We start from the raw sequence: 14,564 nt of genomic DNA on the forward strand, positions 1-14,564 counted from the left end.
GAAGATGCCATGTACAACCAAGAAAAAATTATATTCCCATTTCTATTCAGTATTCTCCAGAGTCTATCATATCTAACTTTTCTATAATTCTAATGATCTCCTTAATTTCTTTCTTGTTTATTTTGTTAAACTTATCTGTGTTTGAGAAAAGTAAATTGAGGTCCTCTAGTAGTGCAATTTTATTTCTTTCTTTTATTCTCCATCTCTAAGAATTTGGATTCTATGATATTTGACACATTTTTGTTCAGTATGATTTTTAGTTCATTGTCTGTGTCTTTTAACAAATATGGCATTTTCTTGATTAGTTCTTTAAATCAATCTCTTTTTTTTTTTTTGCTTTTATTTTGTCCAATATTATGATTGCTGCCCTTGTTTTTTTTCTTTTTTTGTATTTCACCTAAGTAAGAATAATAAATTCTGTTCAGACCCCCCCAATTTTTTCTCTATAAGTAATAATTTTATTGTGAATTGAAAAAATATTTTCAGCAACAAGATTCAAAAAGTATCTGAACATTAGCATCTGATGATTTAAAAAAAGAGGCTAGCTTGATGCAAGTGTCTATACACATATAAAGAATTCCCACAAATTCCCTTACAAATATAAAGTCCATTTACTTCCAACAGAAAAATAAGCTGTGAGTCTAATTCCATTCAGCAAACATTTATTAACCATTTACAATGTACAGAGCACTGATTAAATTAGTCTAATCTTGATGATGTTGAGGAAGCTCTCTCTCTCTCCCTCTTTCTCTTCTCTTTCATCATTCTCTCTCCCTCTCCTTCTCCCTCTTCCTCTCCTTCTCTCTCCAATATAGTGAAACCAGTGACTAGTATTACTGAATTAATTTCAAATACATAAAGTTAACATTCATAATTGAATAAATTTCAATCTGAATTGTAAAATTAATTTTAAACTATGAAACACCTTTACAAAGAAATAATGGTCTCTTAAAATTTCATTCTTAAAATGCATATTTAAGATCATGAGAATGCAAATATAAATACCTGTTATGTTTATATTAGAAAAAATAAACAAAAATTGTTCCTCATCATGAATACTGCATATTGGGGGGAGGAGCCAAGATGGTGAGAGCAGACAGGACTTTCTGTGCCCTCCTCAGACCTTCTCTCAAGTCAACTCTGACCTTTTTTCAAACCAACAAGTAGACTAAGCCTCTAAACTGGTTTTGGAATCAAAGAACCCACAAATATTTGGAGTACAACACATTCCCAGAGGAAGATACCTTGGAAGAATTTCAGAACAGGTCTGTTTCAAATGAGCAAGGGGACAGTCAGCTGAGCCCAGATTGCAGTACAGGGAGATGGGGCAAGAAGCTGAGGCAGGAAGTCAGAACACTGCAGCTTTCATGTACCTGGGAATGTTCTGTGAGCCTCTTAGAATACTCTGTTCTGGTTACAAGCAGGTAGTTTGGTGGATTTGCTACAAAAGGCAAATTATAAACCACTGACCCCTCATAGACTGAAGGACCTAGTTGCAATTACCCAGCACCTGAAATCAACCAGCAGAACTGCCCCAGGGCAAACTAAAGCAGCTGTTACTCCTTCCAGTTAAGAGCAGACCTCAACACTTAAAAAAATATGAACAAAAAAACATAAAAAGAACTCTCACTATAGACAGCTTTTATAAATAAAGAGAACAGACGTCAAATTCTGAGGTTCCTAAAGGCAAATCAATTCCAAATGAGGCCCCAGAGGGAGATATGAGCTGGTTCCCATTTCACAAAGCTTTCTTGGAAGATTGCATAAAGGATCTTAAAAGAAAGAAGAAAAATGGGGGGGGGGATGAGATAATTGCAAGAAGGAATGGAAAAAGCATATAATGCTCTACAAAATAGATATGAAAAAGATACCAGTTCATTGAAAAATAAAATTTGTGAAATGGAAAAAAAAAAATGCAACAAACAAAACAATTCAATTGGCCAAATACAAAAGGAGCTAAAAAAGGTAACTGAAGAAAATAATACACTAAAAATAAGAATTGAATAAATGACTCAATAAGCCTTCAAAGAATCAGTCAAACAAAACAAAACAAAATTACAAAATAGAAGAAAATGTGAAATACCTCCTAGGAAAAACAACTGACCTGGAAAATAGATCTAAGAGAAAAAATTTAAGGATTGTTGGACTTCCTGAAAGCCATGATGAAAGAAAGAACTTAGACACTTTTACAGGAAATCATAAAGGAAAACTTTCCTGATATCTTAGAATTAGAAGGTAAAATAGCCATTGAAAGAATTCACAGATCACCTCTTGAAAGAGACCCCCAAATTAAATCCCCAAGGAAAATTGTGGCTAAATTGCAGAACTATTGCACCAGGGAAAAGGTATTGCAAGCAGTTAGAAAGAAACAATTTCAATACGAAGAGCCACAATTAGGATTACCTAGGATATAGCAGCTTCCAATTTAAAGGAGCAAAGGGTCTGGAATCTGATTTTCCAAAAGGCAAAGGAACTTGGATTACAGCCAAGAATAAGCTATCCAGTTAAAATGAGCATTATATTTCAGGGAAGAAGATGGATATTCAATGATAAAGGTGAATTTCACCTATTTCTAATGAAAAGACCTGAACTGAACAAAATATTTGATCTCCAAACACAGAAATCAAGAGAAACATAAAAAGGTAAAAAGGAAAGAATTTCAGAACTATATTTCTGTTATGGGTATACTTAGAGAGTACGGATATAATTTGATTTTATTATGATAATATGAAAAAGAAACTGGAGGTAGAAAGGGGTAAAAGATGAAAAAGGAGGTAAAATAAGGGAAATCACATCTTATGAAGAAGCAAAGAAGACCTATTATAAATGAGGGAAAGAAAGGAAGGGGATGAGCATTGTGTGAACTTTACTCTCATCAGATTTGGCAAAGAGAGAATATTTGACATATTTAGTTTCGCAGAGAAACTTATCCTAGCTTATAGGGAAGTAGGAGGGAAAGGGGGAAAAGAAAGGGAAAGACTAATAGAAGGGAAAACCGAATTATTAGGAGAAAGGTATAAAAAAGGGGCAGGGGCTGTAAAGGAGGATAGCTGTTTGAAGAAGATGGTCATCAAAAGCAAAATACTGGGAAGGAGGGAAGGGTGAAAGGAAAGAGAAAAGCATAATTGAGGGTAAATAAGATGGCAGGTAATACAGAATTAGTTATTTTAACTGTGAATGTGAATGGGGATGAACTGTCCCATAAAATAGAAGTGGATAGCAGACTGGATTAAAAGCCAGAATCATATAATATGTTGTATACAAGAAACACATTTAAAGTATAGTGATACATAAAGAGTGAAAGTAAAGAGCTGGAGCATAATATATTATGCTTCAGGTGAAGAAAAAAAAAGCAAGGGTAGCAATCCTGATCTTAGATCTAGTAAAAGCAAAGATAGTTCTCGTTAAAAGAGTTAAGGAAGGAAACTATATTTTACTAAAGGGTACCATAGATAATGAAGCAATAGCAATACAAAACATATATACATCAAGTGGTATATCATCTAAATTCCTAGAGGAAAGGTTAAGAGAGATGCAAGAAGAAATAGACAGCAAAACTACTACTGGGGGATCTCAACTTTGCTCTCTCCAAACTAGATAAATCGAGCCACAAGATAAATGAGAAAGAAGTTAAAGGAGTAAACAAAATGTTAGAAAAGTTAGGTATGATAGATCTTTGGAGAAAATTGAATGGAGACAGAAAGGAGTTTATTTTTTTTCTCAGAAGTTCATGGAACTATACAAAAATCGACAATGTATTAGGGCATAAAAACCTCAACATCAAATGGAGAAAGATAGAAATAGTAAATGCATTTTTTCCAGATCATAATGCAATAAAAATCACATGCAATATAAGGAAAGAGAATATAGACCAAAAATTAATTGGAAATTAAATAATCTAATCCAAGAATGAATGGATGACACAGCAAATTATTGGCACAACTTTATCCAAGAGAATGACAATAATGAGATAACATACTAAAATTTGTGGGATGCAGTCACAGCAGTAATAAGGGTAAATTTTATATCCCTTGATGCTTACTTGCATAAAATATTAGCAAAGAGATTATAGAAAGTCATCCCCAGGATAATACACCATGACCAAGTAGGATTTATACCAAGAATACAGGGCTAGTTCAATGTTAGGAAAACTATTAGCATAATTGACTATATCAATACCCAAATTAACAAAAACCATATGATCATCTCAATAGATGCAGAAAAAGCATTTGATAAAATCCAACATCCATTCCTATTAAAAACATGAGATAGTATAGAAATAAATGAACTCTTTAAAATTGTCAGTAGCATCTATTTAAAACCATCAGTAAGCATCATATGTATTGGGGATAAACTGGAACCATTTCTAATAATATCAGGAGAGAAACAAGGTTGCCCACTATCATCATTACTATACAATATTGTGTTAGAAATGCTAGCTTTGGCAATAAGAGTTGAGAAAGAGATTAGAGTAATTAGAGTAGATAATGAGGAAACCAAATTATCACTCTTTGCAGATGATATGATGGTATACTTAGAGAACCCCAGAGAGTCTACTAAAAAGCTATTAGAAATAATCCACAATGTTATCAAATTTGTGGGATACAAAATAAATCCATATAAATCATGAGCATTTTTATATATTACTAACAAAGTCCAGCTGTAAGAAATACAAACACATTCTGTGAAAACCGAGTTAGCACCCTGGATACCTTAAAATCAGCAGGAGTCAGGATAAGCAAAAGTCCTTGGTCTTTATTTTTGGTCTTTAGGGGTAGAAGTGAAGAGAATGGACTCAGCACCTCCACAACCTTCCTTCTCCTCGTCTACTGCCAAAGTGACTCTGACTTGTCTTACTCCACCCCCTAATCCCTCCCACAAGTCTCGGTATACACCAAAAGATGGAACTAGCACAGAATAGTGGGAAGGGCCATTTTCCAAGCATATGCTAATAGAGTATTGTTTAAATGGTAATTAGCCTTAAGTGCTTGGTTGTCCCGACTGCAGTGCATCAACTCAGAGTTTCAGCCCTTTACATCTTCTGCTTTCTTTTGTTTTAGAACATGGGTGGTCACACCTCCTTGACTTCTCAGGGAGGTGAGAACCCCAAAAAGGAGGTGATCGCCCCCCCCCCCCCACGACTTCTCAGGAAGGGAGGTGAAAGCACCAAAAAGATGATAATGCCCTCTCTGACTTCTCAGGAAGGGAGATGAAAAGCACCAAAGAGAAGTGGGGAGTCAAACCAGATATTGTTAGTGGGTTTCTGAGCTGAAGGGTCTTATTAGAAAAAGGTATGCACAAACCCATCAGCATGGGAGGTATTACACAAGCACAGAGCAATAATGCACAGGTTGTTACTGATGACTCTCCCCACAGTCAGTGCAGGCTCAATGTAGTGTAACAAAGATGAATTGTATATGCAAGTAGCAGTATAACAAACAATATAAATCAACATGGTGTTGTAAAAGATTTCCAGAAGTCCTAGAAGGAGGGTATGTAAACAAAAGTCACACATACGCCTTCTTCAGCAGCCAAGAGACAGTCCAAAACCAATCTATTGTCCATTGTTTCACATGTCAGGGAATCCAATGATCCCTGCAGTTTTTGAAGTCCAGCAACAATCTTATCATTTCTCAGAAAATCCAATGATTCCTGAGGGTTTTGAAGTCCAACAACAATCTTATCATGTTTCAGAGAATCCAATGATTCCTGAGAGTTTTGAAGTCCTACAACAATCTTATCATGTTTCAGAGAATCCAATGATTCCTGAGAGTTTTCAAGTCCAACAATTTTTAATGTCTGTGAATAAAATGCCATAACTGCCATGCTCTTTCAGTGGTGGGCACAATCAGCAATGGAACCACCTGATGTTTCTTGGGTTTTCTCCTTCCTTTCAAGAATCTGCTCCATCTCTCTCCCATGGACAAGGCAAATGTGGCTCGTTGGCACACATCTGATTCCTTCTCCATCTGTAGAGATACAAGCAAGCCCTCTCCCCCAAGCAGTTAACCTATCTGGTCCCTTCCATTCACCACTTTCTGGGTCTCTCCACATCACCTGGCGATTATCTAAAGATAGTGGAGCTGCTCGCACTGGATACTGCCCTTCCAGTAGGTTATAAAACTTGTCTGCTGGAGTCAATGCATCTTGATCAAAAATCAAGAAGTTAATTGTATAAAGACCTAAATCTAAGTTAACACCGGGCACTGAAAAGGCAAATCTTTTCATATCCTCCTTATCTAGAGGGATAGAATAGAAATAATCCTTAATATTTATAACCCAAAGAGGCCATTCTCTAGGCAATTGAGTAGGACTTGGAAGTCCAGGCTGAAGAGTTCCCATAGTTTCCATCTGTTCATTTACTTTTCTTAGATCAATTGACATCCTCCATTTTCCAGATTTCTTTCTTACAACAAATACTGGGGAATTCCAAGGACTTAGAGAAGGTTGTAAATGTCCTTGGTCAAGTCGCTCCTGTACTATATCTAATAAAGCCTGAATTTTATTGCTACCTAAGGGCCACTGTTCTATCCACACTGGTATATCAATTTTCCATTGGATAGGAACAGGTGAAAATGTTGGCAGGCCTTCAACAGCAGCCCTGCCTAAAAAACCGAGGTACTCATTTTTAATCCTAATTGTTGTAAGATGTCTCTTCCCCACAGATTGATGGGGATTTTTTCAATTATAAAAAGAGTAAAAACTCCTGTTTTGCCTTCAATAGTCCATCTCAAAGGGGTAGCACTAACTTCAGGGGCTATTGATCCCCCTACACCAGACATGTAGGTGTCTGCCTTAATCTTTGGCCAGTATCTGGGCCAATTGGCACCTCTAATTACTGTATGATCTGCATCTGTGTCTACCAATCCTTCTAATGGTATGCCATTTATATAGATCATGAGTACAGGTCAGTCAGCTATCACAACTGCTGTCCACTATATTCCTGGATTTTGTTGCTTGGAGTCAGAATCTGGGCAACTATCACCAGATTGCTTATAGGAATCTGTATCAGTAAACCTTGATGCTACTACTTCTCCTGGTTGATAAGTCACCTGTATTAGTCTACCTGTATTAGTGATTGGGATATTATCTACACAAACCCCAGTTTCCCACATCAGTGTATGGATGGACACTGTTTTGTAAGTACTCTCAGGAGATGAAATGGTCAAGCCTATTTTGCCTGGAGGCAAGGGATCCATAGGTTGTAGAGGAACAGATTTCACCTCTCCAGGGGATATCTCAGTTGTCCTAGCTGCATACAACAATTCTATTCTCTCTAATTGTAATCTCTTTCTCCCATCAGGTTGCTTCCTAGCTGATTGATTACATCATTAGCCTTAAATGCTCAGTGTACGACCCCAGTGCATCAACTCAGAGTTTCAGCCCTTTTCAACATTCCATTTAAAATAACTGTTGATAGTATAAAATATTTGGGAATCTATCTGCCAAAGGAAAGTCAGGAACTATATGAGCAAAACTACAAAACACTTTCCATACAAATAAAGTCAGATCTAACCAATTGGAAAAATATTAAGGGCTCATGGATAGACCAAGTAAATATAATAAAATGATAATACTACCTAAATTAATCTGCTTATTTAGTGTCATACCAATCAACCTCCCAAGAAATTATTGTACATATCTAGGAAAAATAATAATGAAGTTCATCTGAAAGAACAAAAGTTCAAGAATTTCAAGAGAATTAATGAAAAAAAATGCTAATAAAGATCCCCTAGCTGTGCCAGAACTAAAACTATATTATAAAGCAGTGGTCATCAAAACCATTTGGTACTGGCTAAGAAATAGAGTAGTCAATCAGTGGAATATATTAAGATCATAGTACAAAATAGTCAGTAAGTATAGCAATATAGGGTTTGACAAACATAAAGACCCCAGGTTTTGAGATAAGAACTCATTATTTGACAAAAACTGCTGGGAAAATTGGAAATTAGTATGGAAGAAATTAGGGCTTGACCCACATCTAACACCTTATACCAAGATAAGATCTAAAAGGGTTCATTATTTAGACATAAAGAGTGATATTATAAGTAAATTCGAAGAACATAAGATGGTTTACCTCTCAGATCTGTGTAGAAGGAAGGAATTTGTGTCCAAAGACTCACTGGAACTCATAATTGAACACTAGATAGAAAATTTTGATTATATTAAGTTAAAAAGTTTTTGTGCAAACAAAACAAATACCGATAAGTTCAGAAGGGAAGCAATAAATTGGGAAATTTATTTTAGGGTTCTGATTAATGTTTCATTTCTAAAACATAATTGACTCAAATTTACAAGAATTCAAGCCATTCTCTAGTTAATAAAAATGGTCAAAGGATATGAGGAGACAATTTTCAGATGAAAAAATTAAAATCATTTTTAAACATATCAGAAGGTGATCTAAATCACAATTGATCAGAGAAATGCAAATTAAGACAACTCTGAGATACTACTACACACCTCTCAGATTGGCTAAGATGACAGGAAAAGATAATGTCTAATGTTGGAGGGGATGTGGGAAAACAGAGACACATATATTGTTGGTGGAACTGTTAACAGATCCAGCCATTTTGGAGAGAAATTTGGAACTCTGTTCATAAAGTTATCAAATTGTGCATACCCTTTGATCCAGTAGTGTTTCCTTGGGCCTATATTCCAAAGAGATCTTAAAAGAAGGAAAGGAACCCACATGTGCAAAAATGTTTGGGGTAGCTCTTTTTGTAGTAGCAAAAAACTGGAACCTGAGTGGATGCCCATCTGTTGGAGAATGGCTGAATAAGTTATGGTATATGAATGTTATGGAATATTATTTTTCTATTGGAAATGATCAGGAGGATGATTTTAGAAAGGCCTGGAGAAACTTACATGAACTGACACAAGTGAAGTGAGCAGAACCAGGAGATCATTATACACAGCAACAACAATATTATATAATAATCATTTTTCATGAATGTGACTCTATCCATCAAAGAGATGACTAATGCCAGTTTCAATGATCTTGTGATGAAGAGAGCCATCTATAGCCAAAGAGAGGACTGTGGGAACTGAATGAGGATCACAATATAACATTCTCGCTCTTTTTGTTGTTGTTCACTCTTACTCATTTACTTTCTTTTTTTATCTGATTTTTCTTGTGCATCAAGAGAATTATATAAATGTTTATACATATTGGATTTATCATTTATTTTTAACATATTTAACATATATTGGATTGATTATCATCTAGGGGAGAGGGTGGGGGAAGGAAGAGAAAATCTGAAACACAAGATTATGCAAGGGTCAATGTTGTCAAATTATCCATGCACATGTTTTGAAAATAAAAAGCTTTAAAAATTAAAAAAAAAAAGAATACTGTATATGACTGTATTGGCATAAAATAATCTGAATAAAGAACTTTTAAAATTTTAGGCATGTTATTCTTTATCAGTTTTAAGACGAAACACACCTTATGATTTTATACAGAGGAAATGAAAAAACACTAGTACAGAAAACAAAAACTAAGACATACATCTTCCGAAATGGCAGGGTTTTAAACCTGGTTATCATCCAGCACTTAGGCAGACACTAGTCTGCCACACAGTAGAATGTAATACATATTTATTGACTGCCTCCCTGATCCAAAAGCCCTGATTGAAAGCATTATAAGCAGTTTCTGATAGGGTCTTACAGGTCCCTATATCAAAGAAATCCCAGACCAGAAACGTTCTTAGTTATAAGACTTGTGACACTTTATCAGTTCTAAGAGGAAACACACCTTATAATTTTATACAGAGGAAACACATGCTAGAGTCATGGGATAAACTCTGCTATGCTGTGCAATTTGAACTTTCCTGGTAATGCAAATTCTGGCTGACTGTCCTCCTGCTCTCTCTTTCTCTCCCTTCACCCCTGAGACCAAAGAATATAAATCACAGGGGAAGAGGTTGATATAGGTGATGAAGAGAGACTATAGAATTACAAACAAATCAAGACTATTATTTTTATAGATTTTGTTTTTCTGTCCAACTCCATAATTTGCTGTCTTGCTGCTCATCTTCCTCCTTGCTTCAGGATTGGCTGAAGGCAGTATGCTTCAAACTTTATGATCTAAGCACTCTTCTACATTTAGAAGATTGAGGCTCTCCAAGATACTTTGTTTATATTTTTTAGTTGCTGCTTTCCTTTTCCATCACACTTTCAGTAACTTCATGATCAGGAGCCTCATCCATCAGGAGCCAGCATCAGGCCTCCTGATTGGAGAGCAAAGGTTTCCTACCCAATCCTCTCAGGCCAATCAACTCTTAATTTGCCCAAAATGGACTTTTCCAACTCTCTGCCTTACTTTCTCCTCTCCTCTCCTCCTTGCCTTTCAGCTTCCTCATTTTTAAACTCCCTTTTCTCCTTAAAGAGTGTAAACTCCTTGAGAACAGAAACTGAGTTTCTTTTGTTGTGAGTTTGCTCTTAGAGAAGTGGTCAATATAATAAATGTTTATGGACTATTAGAAATTCATTGTTTAATGAATTAACATTTATTAAGTTCCTGCTTAAGTGCAAAGCGCTGTGCTAAGCCATTCTCAAACAAAAAAGAGGCAAAAGACAGTCCCTGCTCTTAAAGAGTTTATTACAAGCAAACAAATGAACACAAAACTAGTTATATATTGACTAAATAGGAAATAATTAAAAGGGCTAGTACTGCCCTCTAAGAGGGGTTTGTCAAGATTTCCTGCAGAATGTGGGACTTGAAATTTATGTAATTTATCGTAACTTTTTATATACACATATATACACATTTATATATAAATTCATAAAATGGCACAATTTTACAGAAATAATTCTTTTCCAAAGCCAAAACAAGGAGAAAAGTGGTGTTGCTTTGCTTTTTTGTGGGGGGCGGGGGTGCAAATCTCTAAGGTCTGCCAGCTAGAGTCTCCCATCAGCTTCTGCATTCAATCTATTCGCATTAGTTTCAGCGGAAGTTTCTGAAGACAATCTCGCTTTCCATAGCTGTGTAATCGGACAAGGGAGAAGTTCTGTCAGTGTCACGAAAAGAGCATCCCCGAGGGGGATGAGAGAGAGAGCCCCAGGGGGAGACCACACTTGGAGAATCCCCGGCTTCTGCCCGATTTATGGTACCCGTTTAAGTGCGGTGTAATGAATTTGCAGACAGTCCCTTGAACGTAGCGCACAGTTTGCAGTCGGTGCCTAGAAGGGGGCGGGGCGGACAATCTCTTGAATGTTGCTCTTAGTTTCTCGGAGGAGCCGAGAGGGGGCGGGGCTTTCTCGGAAAACCCAAACAGATGCTTTCGCTTTGCTGCGGGGCCGGCTGGGGGTAACTACTGCGGGGCGGGCTGGGGGTAAGTGCTGCGGGGCGGGCTGGGGGTAAGTGCTGCGGGGCGGGCTGGGGGCGAGTGAGGGCTGCGGGGTGGGCTGGGGGTGAGTGAGTGCTGCCGAGCCGGCTGGGGGCGAGCGCCGCGGGGCCGGCTGGGGGTGAGTGAGTGCTGCCGAGCCGGCTGGGGGCGAGCGCCGCGGGGCCGGCTGGGGGTAACTACTGCGGGGCGGGCTGGTGAGTGACGTTCCTTCTCCGGAGTTGGGGTTTCCGCCCTCCCCCAGGACGCTGGTGCCTCGGAGAACGCCGCGCGTGAGTCCCCTCCAGCGCGCCCGCCCCTCCTGTCACCCCGAGTGAGTGACCCCCGCAAGGCTGCTTCCGGTGAGGGTTCTGGGTTCGGATTTGTCTCCGTCCCTCTGTGGAAGCCCCGGAAGCAGCGCTGGGGCAGGCTGCGTCTTTCTGACGGCGCGCCCCCGCCTGGGTCCGTCCCCTGCGCTGGGACTGAGGGGCGCGGTCTGGCTCTTGCTGCTGCTGCGCTCCGGGGGTCCCGGAGGCTCGCGGGCGCGCGCCATTCACGCGGCCCCTTCCCAGGCCTGGGTGCGGGCTCTCCCGGCCTGCGTTTGCCCCGTCTCTGGCTGGGGGGCCGCCCTTAGAACCGGGCCGGTGTGTGACGGCGCCGCGCGGGGACCGCCCCGCAGGGCCGGGGGTGTGGCGCCCACGGAAGCGGGGAATCCCCGACTCGGGGCTTGGCGTTTAGGGGTTTGGACCCCGGCGCGCCCTGTTAGTGACCGACCTCCTTCCGACTGTCCCGGAGCCCCCCAGCCTGAGTGGGAGAGTGCCTGTGGGAAAGCGCTCCGGCCTCGGAGTCAAGATCCAAACGATCTGAATTTGCATCCCCCGTCCCTGGGTTCGGGTGATCTAGGAACCTTCGCTTCCCAGCTCCGGCCCCGGCTCCTCCCTTAGAAGGAAAAGGGTGCGCTTGTGGTGGAACACTCCGGTCCTAACGTTCCGCCATTGAGAACTTTGCCCTTTTAGCCCCGGCTCTTCCTCTGCCCCTTCCCTCTCTGTGCTTAGAGCTGCCCGGGGGCAGTCCTGGTTCCACCCCCAGCTACTAACGCTGGTGTTCTGCGCGGCCTCTCCCAGTTCTGGTCACTGTGTGCCGGACCCACCCAAGTTTAGCTCTGATTTGCCCGATTCTTCCTCATTCTTACGGAAACTTGATTAGGCTTGAATAGAGCTGACTTGTGGGTGTCATGTGGAGTAAATGTGGACGTCTGCAGCTGATTTCTCAGAATGAGCGCTTTTTAACCAATTTACAGCAATCATTAGCTAACTTATTAAATATGTGTGGTTCGGAAATGGTGAGGGAGATCTCTAGAAGCAAAGCAAAGTTTATTATACTTTCTGTCTAGAAGGGCGTCCCACCCATCCAGCTGACAAGGACGGGAGGAAGCACCTTCTGGGGCAGCGTTAACACTTTTAATCACTAATGCAAATACCCCCTCCCACCACTGATCCTCATCCTTATTGGCTGAAGATCTTACATTCTAAATGCAGGAACTGCCCAAGAAATTGAACTTGACCTTTAAGTACATAGTTGCCCATATTTGACTGAAATAGGGTGAAAATGATGTCATGGGAGGATGGCAGGAAGGGGATTTAAGTATGCCCTTGGATCGGTCTTCAGAATCCTTCAAGCCTACTCAAACTCTGAAGTAGATGAAGCCTTATTCGATTTTCACAACTGTCTTGAAAGATCTCACCTCATATCGTTCAAATACATGTGATCCTGGATAAGTCACATACCACTGAGGGAAATTACAAACCACTCCAGTATCTTTGCCAAGAAAACTCCAAGTAGGATCAGAAAGAGTGGGATGGGAATCTGAAAGACAACAAAAAATAGGCCAAGCCTTATGCTGAACGTTGAGTTTATAAGGAAAAGCAAAAGCAATTGGTGCTCTCAATAAGCGCATTTAGGGTTAGGAGAAAAGAAAACAGGCAGTTAGCTAGAAGTTATTTATTAAAATATTTAAAATGTTAATTAAATTGTTGTTGTTTGTCCTTCATTCTCAAGAGGATCAGAACATCAGTGAGGTGATGCCATGAATTGTAAATGAATTGGATTTGAGGTAAAGAGGTCTGTGCAAGATCCTCAGCCTCATTTTCCCTTCAGAGCTTTCTGGGGGCAGTGGCAAGATGTAATTCAGGAAGACTGGAGATGACCCTGGATGAAATGGGAGACTTTGGCCTTTCTAAGCTAAAGTCTTCAACAGGTCTCAGTTTGACTGGTTGAGGATTAAAAGTGTAGTTCGGCTCAGTCTTTTAAGAGTAGGAATGTATCTAGTAGTAACAGGAAAAGGTGCAAGAAATATTGTCTTCAAAGAATATTGCAAACCCTAAAGAAAACATAAATGGGAAGATTGAGTCTCATTACTAATTTGAGCCAGACATTTCAATTATATAAAAACCTGCTGGAATCCTTTCCTTCTCCCTCCCCTTCTCCAACCAAAGCAACTAATCCTTTTTAAACTTTAATGACAATTTCATCCTTCAAAAAATTGGAACAATCAACAGGGGAAATTCCATTTTTAATCAGATGCTCACTAATAAGGAAGAACTGCTTGAGGGTTTGGTGGGAACAGAAACTTTGGTGGAGAAGTGATCATGCTAGCTTAGAATTTTTGATAGAGAAGTGGAAGACAAGGCAGAGTTTGACACATGCTTTAGATTTTAAGAGTAGACTTCAAGGATTAAAGAGACAGAAAAGTTGAATTTTATGTCCCAAATTTCTACAAATTTTCCAGAGCTGTAGGAATCTCTTAAATCTATTGGAGATTCATTTTAATCGATGAGGTCCTTGAAAACTGGAACTATCTTTCTTTTTAAATTTGTATCATACTGTTTTACACTTCCTAAGTGCTTAAGAATTTTTTTGTTATTCATCTGGTCATTATTGTTGACCTCAGTTCTAGACTGCTCTCAAAAATGATTCCCATCAGGAAGAGAAAGAGGGATAAAGTAAAGAAAAACTTCTGTGAATATTTGAAGAACTCTTTAACTAAGAAAGTGAAAGCAAGGTCAGATAATGAAGGATGAATTCAGAAACTTGCCTTTGTCTTATAAGAATAATATTCAAGTAGGCTGAAATATGGATTAAGTTGAAAAGAAAGAAACCAAAGAGGGGGAAAAAAAGAATCTGGAGTTTTTTTTAGGGTTTAGGTCACAACTTGTTAAGATTTAGAGAGGATAGTTAAGC

At 39.2% G+C, this 14,564-nt stretch overlaps 1 protein-coding gene across 7 annotated transcripts in view; it reads left to right on the forward strand.

Annotated features, from left to right (window-relative positions):
* Nucleotides 1-11,234: 11,234 nt before the first annotated feature.
* The window catches only part of LOC100916907 (von Willebrand factor A domain-containing protein 5A-like), a 31,317-nt gene continuing 27,987 nt past the window's right edge, over nucleotides 11,235-14,564 (forward strand). For 2 of the 7 annotated variants that reach the window (XM_031960212.1, XM_031960214.1), the window contains exons 1-2: nucleotides 11,262-11,308; nucleotides 11,590-11,658. In XM_031960212.1, coding sequence (XP_031816072.1) covers nucleotides 11,277-11,308; nucleotides 11,590-11,658 — 101 coding nt within the window. In that variant the 5' untranslated portion in view covers nucleotides 11,262-11,276. The other 5 variants (XM_031960213.1, XM_031960215.1, XM_031960217.1 and 2 more) reach the window with 5 other exon arrangements.

Source organism: Sarcophilus harrisii, chromosome 3 (assembly GCF_902635505.1).
Source record: "Sarcophilus harrisii chromosome 3, mSarHar1.11, whole genome shotgun sequence".
Classification (NCBI taxonomy): Eukaryota; Metazoa; Chordata; class Mammalia; order Dasyuromorphia; family Dasyuridae; genus Sarcophilus; species Sarcophilus harrisii.